Source organism: Ranitomeya imitator, chromosome 9 (assembly GCF_032444005.1).
Source record: "Ranitomeya imitator isolate aRanImi1 chromosome 9, aRanImi1.pri, whole genome shotgun sequence".
Taxonomy (NCBI): domain Eukaryota; kingdom Metazoa; phylum Chordata; class Amphibia; order Anura; family Dendrobatidae; genus Ranitomeya; species Ranitomeya imitator.
In genome coordinates this window covers 41,255,303-41,279,855 of record NC_091290.1, presented here as the reverse complement: position 1 = coordinate 41,279,855, position 24,553 = coordinate 41,255,303, and the positions used below count along the sequence as shown (strand labels likewise).

The window sequence follows — 24,553 nt, the reverse complement described above, 5'->3', positions numbered from 1 at the left end:
TACAATGAAACAAAGTAAATGTAGCAGCCTCACCAATCTCAACATTTTAAGCAGAATTAGCCACAAGTAGTATTATACGCATTCACCAGGCAAACACCTCTGTTCAGCTCCAGCACAACTCCACTCTGCTAAGCTAACCCAGCTGATGTTAGGCCTGCAAGCCCCATGTTGGATTATGGGAACGACCTTTCCCACCCAGACTTCTAGTTGTTCCTAAATCCTGGACCCAAAATCTAGTCAAATTAACACTCAGTAACAGAGTTACTGGTACAGACTTTACATTAGCAAGACCAACCACTTCGGTGACATATCTGTCGTCCAGGAACTTACCTTCTGCTTTCTTAGAGTACCTACACCGATGCATTGCTTCAGGTACAATGTGTTCATGGTTGTACATTTCTTCAATACCGTCAAGACGGATGGTTTTTAAATCCTACATTTTGACAATTTTTTTACAATGCCATGTTAAATTTGCCACCATTTCAGATACCGTACTTATTTTCTATCTGCCCTGTCAAGATTAGATGGCATATACATGTGTAACAAATGCTATAGAGGACGAATTTCAAAATTGTCGGCGTAAGCACAAAGTGTCTAAATATTCATAATAAATTTGGTAGACTGAACTACAATACATAGTTGAGTAATATTCAATCACCGCAAACTCTTGATAGATGCTTGTGAGGACTTTATTGTACAGATATAGATGCAGCAAGAACACAATTCATGAATAAAGAATTGATGCACGGATAGAGAAAATGGTGAGACGACAAGAACATTAACGTTTCGACCCTCATTGGGTCTTATTCATATAGTCGCTGTTGGCAAGGTTCAATGAACGGTATAAAGGATATTCTGCTTGCAAAAGGACACCTACAATCCAAGGCGCAGGTGTGCCGGTCCTACCCTGGACCCAGGTGTCCTTTTGCAAGCAGAATATCCTTTATACCGTTCATTGAACCTTGCCAACAGCGACTATATGAATAAGACCCCATGAGGGTCAAAACGTTAATATTCTTGTCGCCTCACCAATTTCTCTATCCCTGCACCAATTCTTTATTATACAGATATAGATGCAGCGATAACACAATTCATGAATAAAGTCCTCACAAGCATCTATCAAGAGTGTGCGGTGATTGAACATTACTCTACTATGGGGACTGCCATCACAACTTCACCAGCACCTCGGATCTCGGCAAGAGTGCTCGCCGCACTACCCATCTACAGTACACAGTTGGCATTAATTTTTATTAAAAAGATCTGTTCCTGGTTTCACTAATAATCCATTATTGGGGCCAATTTTCTCTATGGCGTGCCAACAATGGGTATATTCATTGGACCGTGCCACCAGGTCTTGAGACAACATGTAAAAAACAGTAGTCGACCAATCCAAGTCCTAAATGTTGACTAAATTCTTTCCTCCCTATCTTTGGTTTCATTACTAAATATGAATCAAATTTGGGTTCCACCCTTTCACAATGGTCCTATATTTTTAAATTTGGACCACTTCCTTCTCCTTTAACCATCTGTATTGCTCATGCTGTCTTAGGGTATCCTGCCACTTGCTTTTTGAGGTTGTTCTGCCATCAGAAACCGGGGTTAGGAGGCTGCATATTAGGACATATTCAATTATATGAACAAAAACAGGAAAATGATACCCCGCACTGCTGTTATGGTTAGACCCTATTGTCAAAACAACCCTTTGTTAAGGAGAGAACCGATGAAATTCCTTTATATTTCAAACGGGGTGCAACTTTTGCAGTAAAACATGACAGTCCAAGAGAAAAGGCCAAAAAAATGCACTTACCCGTGTTCAGTAGTCACAATTTTTATTCGGACATTTTCCAAAATATGCAGGGAGGGATGTGAAAAAAGCAGACAACGGCCGTTTCGTGCCTCAGCACTTCAACGGGTCCTACACACTGACTGGGAGCGGGGTGGAAATATATCAGCATTTGCAGAGCTGTGTGCTTCTCCTCCCACTCTCTGTCAGTGAGGTAAGGCAAATCACCTGTTATCCAAATGTGAACAATAGGGAAACAAACCAACGTGAATTAAAACCGAGATTAAAAACAATCAAGCACAGAAGACATTAAAACATTATACATGTTTCTTTTGGGCACCTTTTTTTTTGCACATTTTTTCACATTTTTTAGAGAAAGACTGCCATATCGATTCTTTCGTTGAGACCAAGAGGTCCCAAAGCGTCTCCACGTAAAATCCACCTCCCTTCTCTTTGTAAAAGGAGGCATGCTTGATTGTTTTTAATCTCGGTTTTAATTCACGTTGGTTTGTTTCCCTATTGTTCACATTTGGATAACAGGTGATTTGCCTTACCTCACTGACAGAGAGTGGGAGGAGAAGCACACAGCTCTGCAAATGTTGATATATTTCCACCCCGCTCCCAGTCAGTGTGTAGGACCCGTTGAAGTGCTGAGGCACGAAACGGCCGTTGTCCGCTTTTTTCACATCCCTCCCTGCATATTTTGGAAAATGTCCGAATAAAAATTGTGACTACTGAACACGGGTAAGTGCATTTTTTTTGGCCTTTTCTCTTGGACTGTCATATTCAATTATATGTTTCTTAAAGGGACTTAACATCATAAAACTATCCTATATAAATTGTATGTACAGCAAATTTACCCCCAAATATCTATATCCTTTGTTTTTCTGGACAATCTCACAGCTAGGAAAGTAACAAACTTTCTATCTCTGAAGTCAAGAGACTCCACTCTTGTTACATGATAAACAAGTGTTCCACCCAACAGTGGCGCATGTGGATTTGTGGACCCACTGTCCCACAGGACAAGGTCTACCCAGGAAGGGGCGTAGCTAAGCAGTTACCTGTTGTTCACTGGAGCTCCCGATGGTGGAGACAGACTGGGCTGCTAGTAGCTGCCAGGTACCACTCCTGGGCAGAACCTGGTACTGTAGCTGCTGACCCTAGGAGTCAGGTATGCTGACACTGATTAGGGTTAGGTCTCTGTCCAGAATGGTAAGTTCTGGCATCTCTACAGAACAGTTACTGGGACAAATTTGGCCATGAGTTAAGGACTAAATCTAACATTTTTAAATATCTATCTTTTCCTTTTCTAGATGTTGACACGTGAAAATGAAAAAAGCTCAACATCTTCCAATCCAACACCCTTTGACCTTTTTCGTACTCCGGGCATGCGAAAAGTGACCATTTGCCTCTCTTTGTCATGGTGATGTATCTTATTCCGGTTAGCTAGTCTACGTAATCTGTACAGTATACGGTTTTCCACTTTATCTAAAATACCACAAAAATAGATGGAGATTTAGCTTCTGAGGGTACACTCACACTGAGTATTTTTTTTTTCTTTGCGTTCATTCAAAACTCCTCAAACTGAGTTTCCACTTCAAAAACCATGCAAACACTCAATGTGTATATAGCCTTAAAAAGCAAAGGCCGATCTGCCGCTTTATAAATTGCGCTTAGCTGTGATCCTAAGAAGTTAAGATTACGAATATGTTGCATTCTTCAGCTTCCTGCATCATTATAAGAAATGTACTCCAGTCGTCAAAAGCTTGTTCATCTCCCTTTCCTGCTAAGCTCTACCCAATTCTCAAAAAGTTGGCAAAGCTTGTGTAACTACCCCAAAAATTGCAAAATGTTGGTACAACTACAAGCTATGCAAAAGTTTCAAAACATTTTAAAAGATTTTCCTCTAATTCTTAGGTTGGAGTGTTTGATGAATTTGGGCCATTGTCTGTTGATGTCATAAATCGGTGGCAAATCCTAAGTATAATTTGCATGTTACATTAAAAAAAAGGGAAAAGGGTGATTTCCATAGTAAATATCCAGAGCAAAACATTGACATATCGGACTCGTTGAATTTTTAAAATCTATAGTACGCCATCAAATCCACTGGGGTTAAATGTGTTGTGTGAATTGATTACCTGTTGCAGATTCCTCACCATTAAAGTAATTGCCATTTCACCTCCCATCATGTGCTGGACCATTAGTTATTAATGATAGAAAGTAATATGGTCCGGCACTGTAGAACGTTAAAAAAGACGTTTCTTCAGCCCTTACTGTGAAAACATAGTGGAATTACCACTGACGCATTTCGGACAATGCATGCATGGGTCATAGCTATGACTAAGAAAGTGTATTGTTCAAAACACGTCAGGACTAATTCCACTATCGTTAATGTGTTCACAATAAAGGGTGAAGAAACTTCTTTTTTTAAATCTCCTATAGTTTTGGATCTTAATCCTTTTATATCAAACATCTGCAATACCGCCACTTTGTGTGACCTATTACCTTTTTGATTGCAAAGCAAAATATGTTGGCACTATAAAACTTGCCGGTAGATAACATTATTCAGTTTCTTGTATAGTCTGCAACGTCTCAGAACCTGGAAACAGATTGTGGTGGTCAGATATGTGTCACTATTAAGTGAAATGGAACAATGAGGCTGCTTGAGCGTAGACTTTGGCAAAAAAAATGCATCAAATCATGGTGAACTTTGGCAAAAGTCTTTTTTTTTTCCTTCCTAGTATGTGTGGCTTGGAGGAATGGGGGTGTGATTTATATGGAAAACAGGGTAACGCCTAAAAAGTGACAATGCCAAAATGTATTTGTACATAAAGCAATTCAAGCAAGAGAAGCGTGAGGGGTTGTAAAGTTTTACAAAAGTGTCTTAAAAAAAAAAAAATTCTCAATCATTCAGCAGAAGTCAATGATAAAACCGACACATTATCGGACGGCCTAGTCGAAGTTTACGCTATGTAAATCTTAGACGGGATTATTATATTTGAACTATTTAGTAACTTAAAATCAGTAGAAAATGTGTTAAACATTTATAGAATTAAAATCTGTAATGTTGTAGACAATAGGGCAGATTTACTGGTCCTGTTCGAGCTTTACAGAGCGCAACGTCGTCCCAAAACGTCACACTTGCAATGACTAAGGACTTCGGTCTGACACACGTTTCAAATTTTTTTTACTCTTCCATGTTTTCCTCCCGAGTTTTCTTTTTGACCTATAATTAATAAAGACGATAAATTTTTATCAAGGCATGATTGCTACTGCTGGATTTCACCACTGCTATAAAACTACCACACTGGCTCCTGCTGAATGAAAAATTAGACTCATTTTTAGACAGTTGTTTTGCTTCAAAATGACTGTCCCTTTTTAAAATAATCTTCATCTAACAACAAAATCTGTCTAAAACACATAATATTGCATCAAGGGTTTTGATTTATAACTTATTCATCATTTGTAGTGATGAGTGAATAGCATCGTTGCTCGGGTGATCTCCGAGTATTTTTTAGTGCTCGGAGATTTAGTTTTCGCCGCCTCAGCTGCATGATTTACAGCTGCTGGACAGCCTGAATACATGTGGGAATTCCCTAACAAACAGGCATTCCTCACATGTATTCAGCCTGTCTAGCAGCCGTAAATCATGCAGCTCCGTGGACAAAAACTAAATCTCCGAACACTAACAATACTCGGAGACCACCCGAGCAACGAGTAGGCTCATCATTCCATACCAAGGTTTTGGCACAAATTATTAGTAAATCATTTTTTTTTTCTTAATACCCCTTTTTTTGAAGAACCAAAAAGGCAAGAAAAAGCTAAAAATTAATGCCTTATTGATAAATCTTTAAAAAAGTCTATTTTTACACTTATCTCACTATGTAGTAAGTGTAATAGCAAATACCAAACAGATATTGTTCTGCCATATTTAACTGTACTCTAAAAATATTGTTGTTTTTTTTACATGGGTGTACAGTAACAATTTTCCCTTAACATATGACGGACATCATGTCCAGTTCTAGTAGAGTGCATTGTACGTTCTGTCTAGTTACCTAATTGAGAGATAATTGGACTTCCCATTGGCGCGGTCTGTGGAGCGCGATCTGCATTCTATGACCGAACCTCATGCATCACTTCCAGCGGGTGAAACTTCATTTTCCCTAGGGTGCGTGGGAAGTTTAGGGACAGTTACCTCGCTCTACACCTTCATTACAGTATATTGGAATCCCTACTGTGACACTTAATATTGTGGAACACAGCATATATTTTTAATAGGAGTGTAAAAATATACTTTTTTTTGTTCTTTTTAATTTATTTCCCTTTTTGGATCTTTTAGCATTTGACCTATTTCCTTTTTCATTTTCTTTCAGTGTTTTCTCACCCCGTTTCTTGCTCATCTCCCGTTTCTCGTTACAGGTTCTCCAGCAGCTTCTGCTTCTTTGCTCTTGCAATGGATGTCCAGCGGTTTGGGTTCAGTTTATATCTTGTACAGCTGATTTTTGGCTGTACCGAGATCCCGCTTAGAATCCTCAGCACAGTCACTGTTACTTACATCGGAAGAAGATTCTCCGTTTCATTTTACCTTATATTAGCGGGAATTCTCATACTCTGCAATTTGGCATTTCCTACTGGTAGGTATTAATTGTTGTATTTAAACCGAATGTTTCTTCAGAAAAATGTACTTTTTTTTAGTTTTTTTTGTTTATATTTGTTTAAAAATTGGGTAATTTTTTAAATTCACATTGGCAACTGGGGAATTTTTGGACTCCTTGTAATTTCAGGAAGAGTTTACAGCAGTTTCCTTATAAAGAGACAGGATTATAATGTCAGGTAATGCTTACACACAGCTGAGGATCCATTCACAATAGGCGATGTCACGGATAACCCTGTTCCCCCTCCAATCACAATGACCTTTGCACATGATCATTAGATGCATCAGTATAAAAGATAGTCGAATCTGATCATTGTGGCAAATGTGCATGTGCATTTCCAGAAACAGAAGGTTAGTCTTAAAAAAAGGCCCTTGTGACCAGTGTGAAAATTAGAATATTTCTAACTTTTATTTTTCTAATAAAAAAAAAACATTTGCCAAAATATTGAATATATTCAACACAAAAAGCTGATTTCAGCAATGTTGTTTTCTGATGATACATTCATTGGTTCTATAGAATATATTGATATTTTTGAATTTTTTTTGTGGGGTAATTGTGAAATAATGAGGGGAAGGGAAGCTAGGAACAATACAACCAAGGCTTTAAACCTAATCTATAGAACTAGACTCAAATTGCAGCCACTAATGCTACTGTTTACCCATGCAGAAAAGGTATTTAATATGGTGAATTGGACTTGTAGGAGTGAGACACTCTCCCGACTGGGTCTGAAATCCATTATGCTACTTTGGATTTCGGCCTTGTTCTCTAAACCAACCGCTAGTGTAAAAGTGAATGGGTCCTCCCCAAGGATTTCAATATACGAAATGGTACAAGACAAGGGTGCCCGCTATCCCTGCTGATCTTCATACTCACGTTGGAACCCTTCCTCAGGTGTCTTCGATCTAACAACGACATAGCGGGTCCCTGCATTCGTGGCACTCCGTACAAGATCGCTGCTTATGCAGATGATCTGCTTTTTTTTCATTAATAAACCGACAGCTTCCCTTCCCAATTTAATGACAGAATTCAGCATATATAATAGCCTCTAAAACTTCAAAATTAACTTGACTAAATCTGAAGCCTTGAACATCAACATTCCACACTCTGTCCTAACACCCTTGAAGACAGCCCTTCGTTTTAAATGGTCCAAAACAGACATAAAATATCTAGGGATACTACTACCAAAATATATTAAATTGACGCACTCTCTTAATTTTCCTAGACTACTTAAATCAGTTCGAGGGCACTGATTGAGATGGACGACAAGTGCTTTTACATGGTTTGGAAGAAGTGCTGTTTTCAAAATGAATATGCTTCCTCGTATCTTATGTCATTCAGGCGCCCCTGATCAGCATCCCCTTGTCCTTCTTTAGAAGTCTAGCTGCAGTCCAGACTAAATTCATCTGGATGGGGAAACCCCCGCACATAGGAAGGGCCACATTATACCATCAAAATCCTCAGGGGGTATAGGGCTACCAGACTTCACATCATATTATATTGCCTCTCACCTCTCGCGAGTTCTGGACTGGTGCGGGAATGGGTCTGGGAAAGCATGGGTTGGAATTGAACAGACCTTAACATACACCCCATTAATAACCATCCCTTGGCTCGATGTATCTGCGATCTCAACATTCAAAACGCATCCCATAATTGGGGCCACTCTGGCATGCTGTAGCAATCCCTCGGTTAGATCGTCGATTTTGTCATTCTATTTGCCACAGGTGTGTCAGGTGTGACAAAGTCATCCTGGATCCGGCTCAAGCACCTTCTTGATTTTTGCATCTGTTATGGAGCAATAGCCTTCTCCCACTAGGACCCAACAGTTACCTTCACCTTCTGCTGCTAATGACACACCTGTGCTGTAGGTTTAAATACTTTCATTTGCTGCAGCATAGTGCGGGTGTTAGTACTTCCAATTAGACAGACAAGTAAGAGCTAACAGTCGGTTAGTTCCATCTCAGAGGAATCTTGGTGGATTGCTGGCGTGACATCTTGGTTGTATTCTCAAGCAAAGCGTTCCCCTCGTTTGTCTGCCCTCTGTCTTTAATTGTAGTAGGGACTGACTGGTGCCGACCCCATCCTCTCCCTAACCACGGCCTATTGCTAGGGTAGAGCAGGGATTAGGTTCCTGCTCGGCGATAGATGCAGAACCTATATAGGGATAGTTAGGGCAGACAGTGTGATTTTTACATCTGCCTAGGGGTCTCCACTCCCCAGTTCCCTAGTGTTTGGGCTTTCCCCTGCCTCTCCCTATTGCTGTGCACTTACTTATCCTTCACCCAGCATGACATTATTCCTCCATGTATCCTATCTTGGGTAATCCAATTTTTCTCCTGGTAATAGAGGACAAGGTTTTTCACTCCTGTTTTTGAAAAGGGCAATTTTAGAGTCACATTTCAGACAAGGGAACATTTGGCAGTCAAAAGATCATCTTCGGAGTCTTGCATCAGCTCCGCCCTTATGACACTGGAGAATTGGGCAACTTACTATTTTTTTCCATTCTCTGCCACCTAGAACCTTTTATAAAAATGAGAAAACAATCTTTGAGAGGGAATGTTCAAAGACCGGCCTCTTAAGACACATTTTGTCATTTTCATATTCCCTCCTGATGGAACCCCCAGACCAGCCTAAAACACTTTTTAAAACCCAATGGGAGAGAGATCTGAATTGCACCTTAACAAGGGATCAATGGAGGCATATCTTTATCTTGACACATAAAACATCCATCAGCTCACGATTTCAAGTGGTGGGGTACAAATTACTCTCTCAATGGTACAGAGTTCCAGCTCACCTACACTCTATATTTCCAGAGGCCAGTCCTATGTGTTGGAGGTGTAGGGAGGAGGAAGGCAGCCTTCATCATATTTTTTGGTCCTGCAAACTCCTGTCGCCTTTCTGCAAAAAAGTACAACTAGTGATTCGTAGATTCACGGATTTCATTTCTGACCTTGACTCGGCTGTCGTTCATCTTCAGCACAGTAACATCCCTTTTAAAAACTTCATTCTGAGGCATTTGATTACGTCTGTTAGAGCGTGTATCCCTCTACTAAGGAAACGTGACACCACCCCGACAGTCTCTCTTGGGTTTTCTAAAATAAACGAGATCATGTTGATGGAAGAGATCACCTCAACGATCAACAACACTCATGATAAATTCTGTAAAACATGGTTTCATTGGCTGGAATTTAGATCCTCAGCGGAGTACCTGGACCTTATAGGGGATGGGTAAGTTTACACCTCAGTATGCTCTCTGATGTTCCCCTCTCCTCACCCTCTTCCCTCCTCATTCCCTTGGAGTGTTTTAGTGCTTTTACTTTTTCTTTTCTCTCTTTCACCCCTCTTCGTTAATTTTTACCTGCCCAAATAAATTAAGTACGAGTCATAAATCTGCTGTTGTATTCTAAGAAACGTTTAACCAATGTACAATTTGCAGTTATACTGCAGAATACACTTTATTCCTTTAGTTATGTATGACTCAGTCACTACTGATGTTACAACTAAGGATTCTTTTATGACTTGTATCTGTTTTTCCTTCCCAAAACTTAAAAGTTAAATTTTAAAAAATAAAAATAAAAAAAAGACTTCCATTCAAACATGGGGACTTTTCTGAACTTTATAAGGGTTATGTACAAGGGTTAGCGGGTCTTAATCTTAAGCACGTTTCCTTCACCGTAAGAAGCCTTTTTATACCCGTAGTATCTGTCCCCTATAGGCTACTCCGGAGCTCTGTAGCTCATCTGTCTTGTCCTACTTCGCCATAACCCAACTTCTAGGCCACAGTCCTGTTCAGTGAATTTCTCTTTACTTGCTTAGTGGTTCCACGTCCTATCACTATGGACACCCTGGATCTACCACTTGAAACCCCCACTAGTCCCAAGATCTTAATCCTCTTTAGTTCCGTTACCTTCAGCAGTAGCAAGCTCTTGGGTTTCTTGTGACTCGGTGTCTTATATGATAACGCCTTCTTGAAGGTCTCTCGGTCTTGTTAGTGACTCTTTAGGATCTCACTATTCCTCACTCCAGTCTCTTGTGCAGTGCTGCCAAGGGGTGATCTACAGCAACATTTGTTGCATTCCAAATGTTAACTGACTCTATCCAGGAAGCACAGTCCTGTCCCTTTCACTAAGCCCTCCCTCTGTGGGCTAGTCCCAAAACTAAACTACTTCTTACCCTGATGTCTGTTGCTGGGCAGAACTTCCTTACACTACACACTATGCCCTACATTACTTATCTTACACTATACATGCCCTATAACACTGTTACGCACTATGCATATTACGCTAACAATACTAATCACACTCCGCACTGCACACTAACATAATGCATAACCTTTACATTACCTACACATTAAATATCACAATACACACCAAAAACCGTAGGACATAGTTTACACTTAACATGACACAATATATGTAAAATACGCATAAGATTTATTCACATAACGCAATTGTTGTCTTCATGGTCAGGAACGTGACAGTACAGTCCTCACCCTTACATTTGCCTGGATATTGTTTTAATTACCTTTATACATGACATGTAATTAGTTGGTTAGAAGGCTGTTTTTATAATCATTTAGAATGAAGTACACAATAACAGATTGATTACAAAAAAAGTTAGTTTTTAATATGTAGCCTATAGATAAAAGGGGTTTCCATACCTCTCCATGGATTTCCCTATTAGTGAATTTGAAGGACATGGATAACGTCACAAGGCTTCCCCAATCAGGCTGGAAATGGCCTAATAGGGAGCTGGTAAATGTCCCCGGTGGGGCCGCCACCCCTATATGACCAGTAATTGGCACAATACACTTGATTTACTATGTACCGGCAATTAGTCCATTATTATATAGAAACATAGGTAAAACTTTGAATGAGTGTAAGGTAATAATTGCATGAAGCTCAATAGGGGTTCCCCAGAGCCAATCTTACTGGTGGCCCTTGGCAGCCCAGTCTGACACGTTTCCCAATGGTAGCTTATTTTGGGTTTCAGCAGGTTGTCCCTGTGATCCAGGATTGTCTATTTACTGTCCATTTATTTCCCTTGTATTTCAGATTTAATTCTACTACAGTTGTCCGTCACATGTCTGGCAAAAGGTTTTCTTGGCTCTTCTTTGGTCTGCGCCTATCCGTATACTGCTGAACTTTTTCCAACTGTTCTCAGGTAAGCAGTACATGATTTACATATATGATTATTATGGTGATGATTTCCAAATATCACATCAAAACAAGATGGTCTTGGTGCTGGACATCACATTTTAACCAAACACATGAACAAGCTGGAGCAAGTTGAGAAGAGAAACCAGAATGGTGACCGGTCTGCAAATGTCCTATGAGTAACAGTTAGAGGATTTGGGAATATTTAGCTTGCAAAAGAGAAGACTAAGAGGAGACTTAATAGCTGTCTACAAATATCTGAAGGATTGTCACAGTGAAGAGGGACCATCCTTATTCTCATTTCCACATGGAAACACGAGAAGCAGTGGAATGAAACTGAAAGGGAGAAGATACAGATTAGATATTAGAAAAAAAACTTTTTGACAGTGAGGGTAATCAATGAGTGGAACAGGCTGCCACGAGAGGTGGTGAGTTCTCATTCAATGAAAGTCTTAATACAGAGGCTGGACAGACATCTGTCTGAGATGGTTTAGTGAATCCTGCATTGAGCAGGGGGTTGGACCAGATGACCCTGGAGGTCCCTTCCAACTCTATCATTGTATCATTCATCAATATCTAAGTTTTAGGCAAGCCCTTGATGGCAGGCATGGTTATTGCCTTTAAAAAGTCTTGTCTAGTAAAAACTTCTCTTGTCCATATGACGTATTAATGCTTGTCATAGAGAGAGGTCCCTTCCACTTAACCAAAAGAAAATTACTCTATCAGCTTCCCACACTCTGGTGGCAGCCGTAGACATATCATTGGTGCAATCTGTGCAGCCGCAAAGAGACCCAGGAGATAAGGAGGCCACTATCACATCCAAACCAGGTAGAGTTGTGCATTAAGATGAGTTAATGGACTGCATTGGTCCCATATATTGTCCTTGCACAGAGGCCTTCTTCTGTCTGTCTGCTCCTGTCTGGCGGACAAATTCCATCTGTGCATTACATGGACAGGGTTCATACTAATGAATGTCCAGATGAAGCTTACCCCATGGACAACTCATGATGGACAGGGATTTGAGGCAATCATCTGATTTGTTGACTGCATGTTGAGCAGACTGAAATTGGTCTGCAATTTTAAATATAAATATGACATCAATGACTTCTCCTGGGGAAACACTAAGTTCCATATATTTCTAGAGTTTGAGGGGAAACTAGGTTGGTTGAACCCCATGTTGAATGGCACAGAGAAAGCCTTTGTAAAGTAAAGGAAAGAAATATATATTGGTATTGTTTTAGCCAGTAGATAGAAAATTTTGCCTGATGAAGAGACGTATGTAGTCTCGAAAGCTTGCAATTTGTTACCATCTTTTCAGTTAGCCATTAAAAGGTATCAACCACTGAAGACTCTCAATTCTAAATATTTTTGTAAAGTAAAAACATATTAAGGGTCAAGTAGTCAATAATCCAGAAGATGATATAACTTCCCCTTGTCCGCTGCCAAAGACATACTGCAAGTACTACATGATCTCCAGGAATAATGATTCTCTAGTCCGACTTTTTCCTTACACAATAAAGACCATGGAGCTCTTGTTTTAGGCTGCCGTCACACTAGCAGTATTTGCTCAGTATTTTACATCAGTATTTGTAAGCCAAAACCAGGAGTGGAACAATTAGAGGAAAAGTATAATAGAAACATATGCACCACTTCTGTATTTATCACCCACTCCTGGTTTTGGCTACAAATACTGATGTAAAATACTGACCAAATACTGCTAGTGTGATGGCAGCCTTAGTAGCAATGGCTGGTCCTAGTGGAGGACAACTACAATGCAATACTTATGTTCTCCAGAGCTTCTGCAAATACAATGTCCACCAAATCAAGGTTCAATGAGGACAAGAAAAAATGATTGTTTAAGCCATAAATCATCTTGGAATACAGTAATGTCTGCTAATCATAAGCCGGAGGGAGCTCAAGTAGAAGATGTACTGCTAAATAATGTACAGTCCACTCGTGATCCCAGAGAACGGCCTCTGACGCATCGCATTGTGGAAAGATTACAGCTTACCATTAGGGCTATAAAACCTGGGTCTAGACAACATTTGCTTTTTTGGTATTTAGCAATATTTCATATAAAAGGTTTAATTCTTATATCGTAACTGGATGCTCAATTCATTCCTAATATATATATATATATATATATATATATATATATATATATATATATATAAAACGTATTTTCCGTTTTGTAAGACGCACTTTTTTCCCCCAAAATTTGGGGGGAAAATGGGGGGTGTGTCTTACAATGCGGACATACCTTATCGGTGCTGCCGCTGCAGGTGTCCGATGCTTGCCGCCACACTATCCCCGATGCTGCCGTGTCCTGCTGCTGCCGCCGCTCTGTGTCCCCTGTGCTGCTACCGCCGCGCTGTCACAGGTGCTTGCTGCCGCTCTCTGTCCCGTGCTGCATAGGGGGCTCTCCAGTTCCATCCATGCCTTCCTGTGCAGTGGATTCTTTCCAGGAAAATGGCCGCCGGGAGGTCTCGGGAGATGAGATCTCAGTGCTGAAATCTCATCTCCCGAGATCTTGTTGCCGAGATCTTCATCTGCGTATGCGCCACCTCCCGGCGGCCATTTTACCGGAAGGAATCCACCGAACAGGAAAGCATGGATGGAACTGCAGAGCTCCCCCATGCAGCACGGGACAGAGAGCAGCGGCAGCACCCGCAGCATTAGACAGACCATGGCGTCAAGCATTGGTGACACAGCACGGCAGCATCACCCGGTAAAAGAGCGCGGCAGCAAGCATCAGGGATACAGCGTGGCAGCAGCACCCAGTAAAAAAAGAGTGTGGCAGCAAGCATCAGGGACACAGCATGGTGGCAGCACCTGGCAGCAAGGGACAGAGTGCAATGGCAAGCTTCGGGGACACAGCATGGCGGCAGCATACGGCAGCATGGGACAGAGTGCGACGGCAACACCCACCTCCTGCAGCAGCAATGCTGAGACCCAGCTTCACTACAGCCACCACCCCGGTAAGCAATAAGATGCATGGATTATAAGAAGCACCACCATTTTATTAAAAATGTTTTTTTCCTATTTTTCTCCTCAAAATTTGGGGTGCGTCTTATAATCCGGAGACACCTTTTGCTTTGATTATTATTATTATTATTTATTTATATAGCACCATTGATTCCATGGTGCTGTACATGAGAAGGGGTTACATACAAGTTACAAATATCACATACAGTAAACAAACTAACAATGACGGACTGATACAGAGGGGCGAGGACCCTGCCCTTGCGGGCTTACATTCTACAGGATTATGGGGAAGGAGACAGTAGGTTGAGGGTTGCAGGAGCTCCGGTGTTGGTGAGGCGGTAGCTCCGGTGTTGGTGAGGCGGTAGCTCCGGTGTTGGTGAGGCGGTAGCTTCGTTGGTGATGAGGCAGCAGCGGTGTCAGTGCAGGCTGTAGGCTTTCCTGAAGAGATGAGTTTTCAGGTTCCGTCTGAAGGATCCGACTGTGGTTGATAGCTTTGATGACTGCTTTGCACACTCTTGGGATTCTCTTGATGAGCTTCAAGAGGTAGTCACTGGGAATGGTTTTCACTTCACAGGTGTGCCCTGTCAGGTTTAATAAGTGGGATTTCTTGCCTTATAAATGGGGTTGGGACCATCAGTTGTGTTGTGCAGAAGTCTGGTGGATACACAGCTGATAGTCCTACTGAATAGACTGTTAGAATTTGTATTATAGCAAGAAAAAAGCAGCTAAGTAAAGAAAAACGAGTGGCCATCAATACTTTGAAAGTGTCCCCAAGTGCAGTGGCAAAAACCATCAAGCGCTACAAAGAAACTGGCTCACATGAGGACCACCCCAGGAAAGGAAGACCAAGAGTCACCTCTTCTTCTGAGGATAAGTTTATCCGAGTCACCAGCCTCAGAAATCGCAGGTTAACTGCAGCTCCAATTAGAGACCAGGTCAATGCAACACAGAGTTCTAGCCGCAGACACATCTCTACAACAACTGTGTAGAGGAGACTTTGTGCAGCAGGCCTTCATGGTAAAATAGCTGCTAGGAAACCACTGCTAAGGACAGGCAACAAGCAGGAGAGACTTGTTTGGGCTAAAGGACACAAGGAATGGACATTAGACCAGTGGAAATCTGTGCTTTGATCTGATGAGTCCAAATTTGAGATCTTTGGTTCCAACCACCGTGTATTTGTGCGATGCAGAAAAGATGAACAGATGGACTCTACATGCCTGGTTCCCACCGTGAAGCATGGAGGAGGTGTGATAATGTAGGGGTGCTTTGCTGGTGACACTGTTCGGGATTTATTTAAAATTGAAGGCATACTGAACCAGCATGGCTACCACAGCATCTTGCAGCGGCATGCTATTCCATCCGGTTTGCATTTAGTTGGACCATCATTTATTTTTCAACAGGACAATGACCCCAAATACACCTCCAGGCTGTGTAAGGGCTATATGACCAATAAGGAGAGTGATGGGGTGCTACACCAGATGACCTGGCCTCCACAGTCACCAGACCTGAACCCAATCGAGATGGCTGGGGTGAGCTGGACCGCAGAGTGAAGGCAAAAGGGCCAACAAGTGCTAAGCATCTCTGGGAACTCCTTCAAGATTGTTGGAAGACCATTCCCGGTGACTACCTCTTGAAGCTCATCAAGAAAATGCTAAGAGTGTGCAAAGCAGTCATCAAAGCAAAAGGTGGCTACTATGAAGAACCTAGAATATAAGACATAACAAAAAAGTGTGAAACAACTGAAATTAAGTATATAATTCCACATGTGATAATTCATAGTTTTGATGCCTTCAGTGTAAATGTACAATTTTCATAGTCATGAAAATACAGAAAAATCTTAAAATGAGAAGGCGTGTCCAAAGTTTTGGTCTGTACTGTGTATTTTACATATTTAATTGGTGGTAGATTGGCTCACTCGGCTGTTCAGAGGTAGATAGAGGAACGGTTTCCATTTAAATCTTCCACTGGTTTATTAAAAACTAACATACTGCATAAACCAGTGCAAAGTTACCGTAAGTAAAATAAAGATGGCCCTTTTGGAATAACTTGGAAAACAAAGATAGCATACAGTTCAGTCTGAGTGGCTGCAGGGATCCTCCAGCTCATTATAAAAAAAACACACGGTTCAGCTCTCGTTAACACGAGCGCAGCTCTGGAGCTCTCCTCTCCAGACACACTGAATCAGAAGGCTGCCTATTTATGTTCTGGACCACACCCTGGGTTGGAGATATGGTGGACAGCCTCCCACCCACTCTTCAGCTGTCCACAAAAACCAAGGACTTAACATGGCCAATTAACCCGTCTCAGCACACTGTGCTGGAGCATTTTTCCAGGCTCATATCACTGAAGCTAACATCCTCAGAGACACATCTCCCCTCCAGTATTTTACCAGTGACCTTGTCACAAAACATATATCTTATACTGTAAATGCCAGCTCTGCCAGAATATCTGAAGTTTCCGAGAAAAAAAAGGAACCTCTGACGTTCCTGAAAACATTGACAAATCTCTCTGGCACAACTTTAATCTTAAGACGCAGCAGTTTCAGAAGGTTTCTTGTGCATGGCGACAGGATACTCTGCCCTCGTTTAGTTCCTCTCATGTCTGAATTAACATTTAGGGCAAGGAAGAGTTGAGGGGCTAGTGGGACTTGAAAATGTAGAGTGGAATTTGGCAATAAAAATGACTACCCTAACCTAATTCATTTTAAAATGATTGTAGCTGATCTAATGAATCAATGATGCCTAATTTGCGGTTACTGTACAGTGGTTTGCTCAGAATATAAAACTCATATGTATGCATGTCCACTCATCTCTGTATGGTCATTACAGACTTACATCAGAATGTCTTGTCTGGATGCTCTGCCAAATTTACCTGTTCTATTATGTGCTTCAGGGGCTCACACCATGCCTTCTTGCCCCTTTAGACATATGATGGTAATATTAAAGGGAGACGGTCACCTGAATTTGGAGGGAACAATCTTCAGCCATGGAGGCGGGGTTTTTGGGTGTTTGATTCACCCTTTCCTTACCCGCTGGCTGCATGCTGGCTGCAATATTGGATTGAAGTTCATTCTCTGTCCTCCATAGTACACGCCTGTGCAAGGCAAGATTGCACCTTGTGCAGGCATGTACTACGGAGGACAGAGAATGAACTTCAATCCAATATTGCAGCCAGCATGCAGCCAGCGGGTAAGGAAAGGGTGAATCAAACGCCCAAAAACCCCGCCTCCATGGCTGAAGATTGTTCCCTCCAAATTCAGGTGACAGTGTCCCTTTAAGACCTGTGAGGAATTTTTGAGGCAGTGCACCATCCAATTGGAACTCTGTGTGGCACAATGAACTTCCGATCAGATTATTATTATTTATTATTATAGCACCATTTATTCCATGGCGCTTTACATGTGAGGAGGGGTATACATAATAAAAATAAGTACAATAATCTTGAACAATACAAGTCACAACTGGTACAGGAGGAGTGAGGACCCTGCCCGCGAGGGCTCACAGTCTACAAGGGATGGGTGAGGATACAGTAGGTGAGGATAGAGCTGGTCATGCAGCGGTTTAGTCGATCGGTGGTTACTGCAGGTTGTAGGCTTGTCGGAAGAGGTGCGTCTTCAGGTTCTTTTTGAAGGTTTCGATGGTAGGCGAGAGTCTGATATGTTGTGGTAGAGAGTTCCAGAGTAGGGGTGATACGCGAGAGAAATCTTGTATGCGATTGTGGGAAGAGGAGATAAGAGGGGAGTAGAGAAGGAGATCTTGTGAGGATCGGAGGTGAATATTGCTTTGTATTATTGGTCTGGATGTCACTTCTTTGAGGACATGGTGCCCTGGTTGTATTTTAAATTAAATGCTTTCCAGCTACGTTCTGGAATATTTTTGAGGAGCGTGTCTGTACTTCTTATGCAACATCCATATTGTTATGTCTGAGCCAAGGAAGCCTCCACCGTTGGTCAACATGCAATTTCTGCATGATATTGGGAGAACACAACCTTGTAGGGTGTTTTCTAAGGAAGCCTAAATTAAAAACGAACAGGCGTGAGATTCCTTCTTGCTCGAATGACGTAATTTGTTTGCTACTCAGGTGAATCTTAGTTTTAGAAAGAAAGCTAAGGAAAGAGTATTTCCATGCATATCACATCTGACTTCTGCAGAAATGTCTTCTCCATCTGATGAGCCATCTGCTCTTGAAGGCTTATGCTACTTGGTCATGTTGATATATACCGTATATATATATTTTTTTCTGATGAGATTTGTTTAGGAGATCTGCTGGTCTTTATTATTTATTTATTTTTTGGTCCGAGAGGTCATCTATGTCAAAACCTCTGTCTATTCTGTTAGTCCAGGGGTGGGGAACCTCAGGCCCCAGGGCCATTTACGGCCCTCGATGACCTTTTTATCAGACCCCCCAAGCAGATTCTCAAGGTCCGCATTCTTGGGCAGGGAGGTGTATTTTGATTACAACCAGCTCATTAATTTCTTCTTGCTCTGTGAGCACACACATGCAGTGTTCACTACTGAAGGGCATGCAATGAAAGATTACGTCCTGACACCAGTGCCAGAGTCAGGATGTACTGTGTTGGCGGAGTTTGTATGGCCCCCGAAGGATGGTATAAATATCCAAATGGCCCTTGGCAGAAAAGATTCCCCACCCTTGTCCTAGGCCAAGAGTTTTTCTGCACTAAGCATGAGAGGTAAAACTAGATAAGATCCAACTGACTTTTCTGCTATGGTAAGAAGTCTCTTTTCGGTGACTTGTAATGTTGGTACCATCCACATTTCCTGTAAACCTTGTCCTATCTAAATCGGCTTTATTGGTCCAAGAGCCAACTCTTCATCACTGGCATCTTGGTGGTTCCAACTCCGCCATGTTGGTGCCAACTCTTGGAAGCGTTCTCTGAAAACGAAGCGTTTTCTGTGATTTCCAAATTTGGCCCCAGTTATGGTTAATTCTACTACATCATTTAGTTTAATTGTGCAAAAACTGGTGTGCCGCTTGTTTTCGGTGATTTTCTTTTTTATTCTATGGGCTTTTATTGAAATTGGATTTTGTGAGTATAATAAAGACCTCATTTTAGATGCATGTATTGGGCTGGGTTTATATTTCGCACCAACTTTTTAGTTATGTTTTGAGGTTACTCACATCAGAAACTTTGGGAAGGCTAAGATCTTACGGCTTAACAATGCCGACACCGGACTTTCATCCGTATACTAACACTGTGTGATGAGGATGGGGAATCCAGGAGAATATTCGGACATGCTAAAAAAATCATGGATGAAGTAAAGAGCCTTTTATTTGTCTCTTCTTAATGGTGGAATCTTGCTTTGCCGCGATCGTTTCATTTCTGTGTAATGTAATTGCTCAATGTATGTTTTTTTTAATCATTGTGCCACAAGTTTCTAACGAGTTTAGGAAGCTTACCAGTCGCAGGTAGAATAGGATACCTTTTTTGCCAATCTCATGCTATCGATTTTGGTCTGCTTTTTTTTGTGTATCAAGTTCATCTGTGTTCTGATCTACCAGCCCCTTGTACTAGTTTCTAAGGGGGCTTCTTGGAAGAAGCCCTAATAGTTTGGGTACTATCATAAACAGTGTTGTTACTCACCACGAGCGCGTCCTCTCCATTCCTCGCAGTAGTTGCGCTGTGCTGTTAGGTGATCTATTTGAGTTTTGGTTCTTCTCTTTTCGCTTATTTTTTCCCTTCTGCTCCAGCATGTATTTGGTGACATCTTCTGTACATTGTAGCAATTCCCTCCATTGATTGCTTCTATGATGAAGTCACCAAAGGTTGCTATATAGCCTAGAAAGTCATTGATGAGGAGCATAAGCGTTAAAGGGAAAACTTTAGTTAAAAGGGAGACCCTGATTCCGGCTATGTATCACTTAGTTTACTGGGTGCAGCAGTTGTGATACAATCACAGTTTTCCCTGCTGCAGACCTAGCAGAGCTCAGAATGCTGAGCGTTGTATAACCCTGCCCACATCAGACTGGCAACTTTGTCACCATGCAATGTACAAAGATAGCTACCAATCAGTGCTGGGGGCGTGGCTGGACCAGGAGGCACAAGACACCTAGTCTGGCAGTGATAATCTCCTGTTGATAAAACACTGCTTCAATTGAAACAACAAAACACGACCCATTAAGTCACACATCTCTGTAATCAATGTCTCTGCCCCTACATCACGCTGCTCTCGGATTACATGACAAAAACCTGTCGACATATCCCGTTTAAGTGTCTTCCTCTCCCCTATTACCTTCCTATTTGATTAGCAGTGTATAATCTAGCTAGAATTAGCCTTATGCTCCAATTGAGAAAGGAATAATCTAAAAAAAAATGATGATAATGTCATTGCACTTTCATTGCTTTTTTCATCTGTATACAGGCAGTTATCACTACTTCATGTCTGAGCACGGACCTTGTAAATATAAATTTAGTGCAATTTGCTTGGCTCTATTGTGGTTTTCTTTATTAACACTTTATATACAATGCTGCTTGGATCCGATCATAGCTAGGAGAAAAGTTTGTTCTGACATAAGAATCAATCAGAACTGTTTTTGAGAGGCCTCATTTAAAATTCTACCGGTACCGTAATTTGTTTGCTATGGCCAATTCCTATAGATTTTTTTTTTACATAAATGTTTCATGTTTTTTAACACATTCGTCACAAATGATATATTACCTTTGCAGACAAACTGGAATGGGATTCACCAACATGATGATGAGATTGGGGTCCGTAATTGCACCTCTAGGAATGATGACCAAAGCGTATGCACCGTTTCTTCCCCTAATCATTTTCGGATCAGTGCCTATTCTTTGCGGGTTGCCTATTTTATGGCTGCCAGAGACCCTAAATTGCCAACTGTTGGACACGGTGGAGGAGGTGGAAGCCAGGTGAGTAGTGAGGATTCATACACCAGACTTAAACTAATGTGTAGCGGAGGTACATATGGACATTTTTTTTTTTTTTATATTGATGGCCTTAGTTCCTTCCTCAGTTCGGTAGATCTAAGGGAGGTCTTCATTATGCAGTTGAAATATTCTAAAATGTGTCGGAATGGTTGACTGAATCTTGCATTTGAGTGTAATTAATAGTTAACTGAATAATAAATTTTAATAAGAAATTGGAAAAAGTTTTGGGATCTTGCAAAATAATTGTCAGCTCCAAACTGTTCGAACTTTCCGGAGATGTTAGGTCACCACTATAACCAGAGACTACCACAAATGATTCTTAATAACTTTTCCTCCTCTTTCAGAGACCAGAAATCTGCACGTAAAAAGAAGGAACTGGAATATGGCACCAAGCTCTAATCCACAGAGGACGCTATCGTTTTAGAAGGTCGTGTGTGACCCTGAGCGGCTCATTCCTCAGTCACAGCTTTTCTTTGAACCTTTTTTCCATTCATATAATAAATGACACCATATTCACCAAAGATTATGATAGCTGCCCTCTAACACAGCAGCTAGCGATTGGAAAGTGCACTGAAGTAATAAACATTTTGAGACTTATGGATATGGCCAGTGTCGGGCAGGGGTGCCAAGGGCCACCAGTAACAACTCCAGGGCCTCACTTTTCAGCTACCTGCAAATGTGACATTATCCTCAATCACAAATGTATATGACAAAGAACGGGGTAGATTGTTACATGAATAAGATGCCGCCATTGTCTGTACATAGTGATTCAAGTATATAGTGCCAAATACTGATCAGAGGGTGGTGGCCCACCGGTGGATTCTCCTGTTCTCCAGTGGGCCAGTCCGAACCTGACCAGGGACCCTCCGGAGCATTCTCCTGTGGGTCAGTCTGAACCTGACCAGGGACCCTGCGGAGCATTCTCCTGTGGGCCAGTCCGAACCTGACCAGGGACCCACCGGAGGATTCTACTGATCTCCTGTGGGCCAGTCCGAACCTGACCAGGGACCCTCCGGAGCATTCTCCTGTGGGTCAGTCTGAACCTGACCAGGGACCCTGCGGAGCATTCTCCTGTGGGCCAGTCCGAACCTGACCAGGGACCCACTGGAGGATTCTACTGATCTCCTGTGGGCCAGTCCGAACCTGACCAGGGACCCTCCGGAGCATTCTCCTAGCCTGGATATGGCATAGCCAACGCTATAGTCTATGTAAAGATACAAGGATTGCCGACAGGTCCGTGATGACCCATATTCTACCCTAAGCGTCATATAGAAGTGCAAAAGAGGCAGTTACTGTAAATCAAAATATAATGTCAAACTATGGAACCTGAGTCCTGAATTCACTATATTGCGGCAACTTGTCAAAGCTGCAGAATGTATTCAAGCATCCAATAAACGTGATGTATGCATGCAGTCTGAAGTTGGGCAATTAATGCTTAAAGTGTACAGATCTTTTCACAAAAAAACTTGCAGAAACCATGCAAGTTGCTGCTTTATCCTCACAAGTACATGCCGGTTTATGTCCAGGAGCTCTCCCCAAGTCTCTGTTCACATCTGCGTTCGCATTTCCCATTTTCTGTTGTGTCATAAGAGCAGAAAACAGAAAATGACAGCAGTAAAACAACAGAGTGCGTTGGGTGGAACGTCATGATGTCTTAAAGAGCTCGCTCACACTGTGGCGAGTAGACAGCGTATAACTCGAATAAGTGCTGCGTGATGTTTCATCGGATATTACTCGCTCCAGTGTTATACTATGGAGCAGTGCCAACTACAAGAAAAATCGCTGCATTTGGCAGCGTATATCGGACGACGAGCACCTATAAAGTCTATGGGTGCGTGCAAAACGTCGGACTGCACTCGGATGTCATCTGAGTGCAGCCTGATATACGCCCACTCATACAATGGAGAAATGAAGTTCTCCATCTTCTCTGCACCTGTGATATGAGTAAAATGACTCTCAGCTCACACTCACTGCAGAGTTTGAGCCGAGGATCATTTGCATAAAGCATCCGATTTTCTTGCATGAAAAAAAATCAGCGGATGCTGTACACTAGTGTGAGCGAACGCATAATGTAATTCATGCTCCAATTTTTGTTGACTTTTGCTTCGGCCTCATTCACACACCAGTTTTTTATTTTGTTTGGGGGGGACTGTTTTTCATCAGTGCCCTCGATTCAATTTTTAGCTGTTTGTCCCTTGCATTACACCATGTTCCAAATTATTATGCAAATGATATTTTTCTCGGATTTTCCTAAATGGTCGGTGCAAATGACAGTCAGTCTAATAAAAGTCATCACCGTTAGATTATACATCGAATCATCGAATTTTCTTGAAGAAACCTCCCAATGATAACTGTATAATCTCCCAAATGAATAAAAACTGAAAATGCACTGTTCCAAATTATTAAGCACAGTAGAATTTCTAAACATTTGATCTGTTTTAAAGAACTGAAAATGCTCATTTGTGGAATTTGCAGCATTAGGAGGTCACATTCACTGAACAAAAAAGCTATTTAACTCCAAAACATCCTAACAGGCCAAGTTACATGTTAACACAGGACCCTTCTTTGATATCACCTTCACAATTCTTGCATCCATTGAACTTGTGGGTTTTTGGAGAGTTTCTGCTTGTATTTCTTTGCATTAAGTCAGAATCGCCTCCCAGAGCCGCTGTTTTGATGTGAACTGCCTCCCACCCTCATAGATCTTTTGCTTGATGATACTCCAAAGGTTCTGTATAGGGTTGAGGTCAGGGGAAGATGGTGGCCACACCAAGAGTTTATCTCCTTTTATGCCAATAGCAGCCAATGATTCAGAGGTATTCTTTGCAGCATGAGATGGGGCATTGTCATGTATGAAGATGATTTTGCTCCTGAAGGCATGTTTCTGCTTTTTATACCATGGAAGAAAGTTGTCAGTCAAAAACTCTACATACTTTGCAGAGGTCATTTTCACACCTTCAGGAACCTTAAAGGGCCCTACCAGCTGTTTCCCCATGATTCCGGCCCAAAACATGACTCCTCCACCTCCTTGATGACGTCGCAGCCTTGTTGGGACATGGTGGCCATACAC

General features: G+C 41.7%; 1 protein-coding gene across 1 annotated transcript in view; it reads left to right on the top strand.

The window, feature by feature from the left end:
- Positions 1–22,894, top strand: part of LOC138648843 (solute carrier family 22 member 6-B-like) — a 69,224-nt gene extending 46,330 nt beyond the window's left edge. Inside the window, exons 6-10 of the mRNA XM_069738794.1 lie at positions 3,097–3,206; positions 6,203–6,417; positions 11,490–11,598; positions 21,262–21,465; positions 21,828–22,894. Coding sequence (XP_069594895.1) covers positions 3,097–3,206; positions 6,203–6,417; positions 11,490–11,598; positions 21,262–21,465; positions 21,828–21,882 — 693 coding nt within the window. The 3' untranslated portion in view covers positions 21,883–22,894. The remainder of the gene's footprint in view (positions 1–3,096; positions 3,207–6,202; positions 6,418–11,489; positions 11,599–21,261; positions 21,466–21,827) is intronic.
- Positions 22,895–24,553: the final 1,659 nt, after the last annotated feature.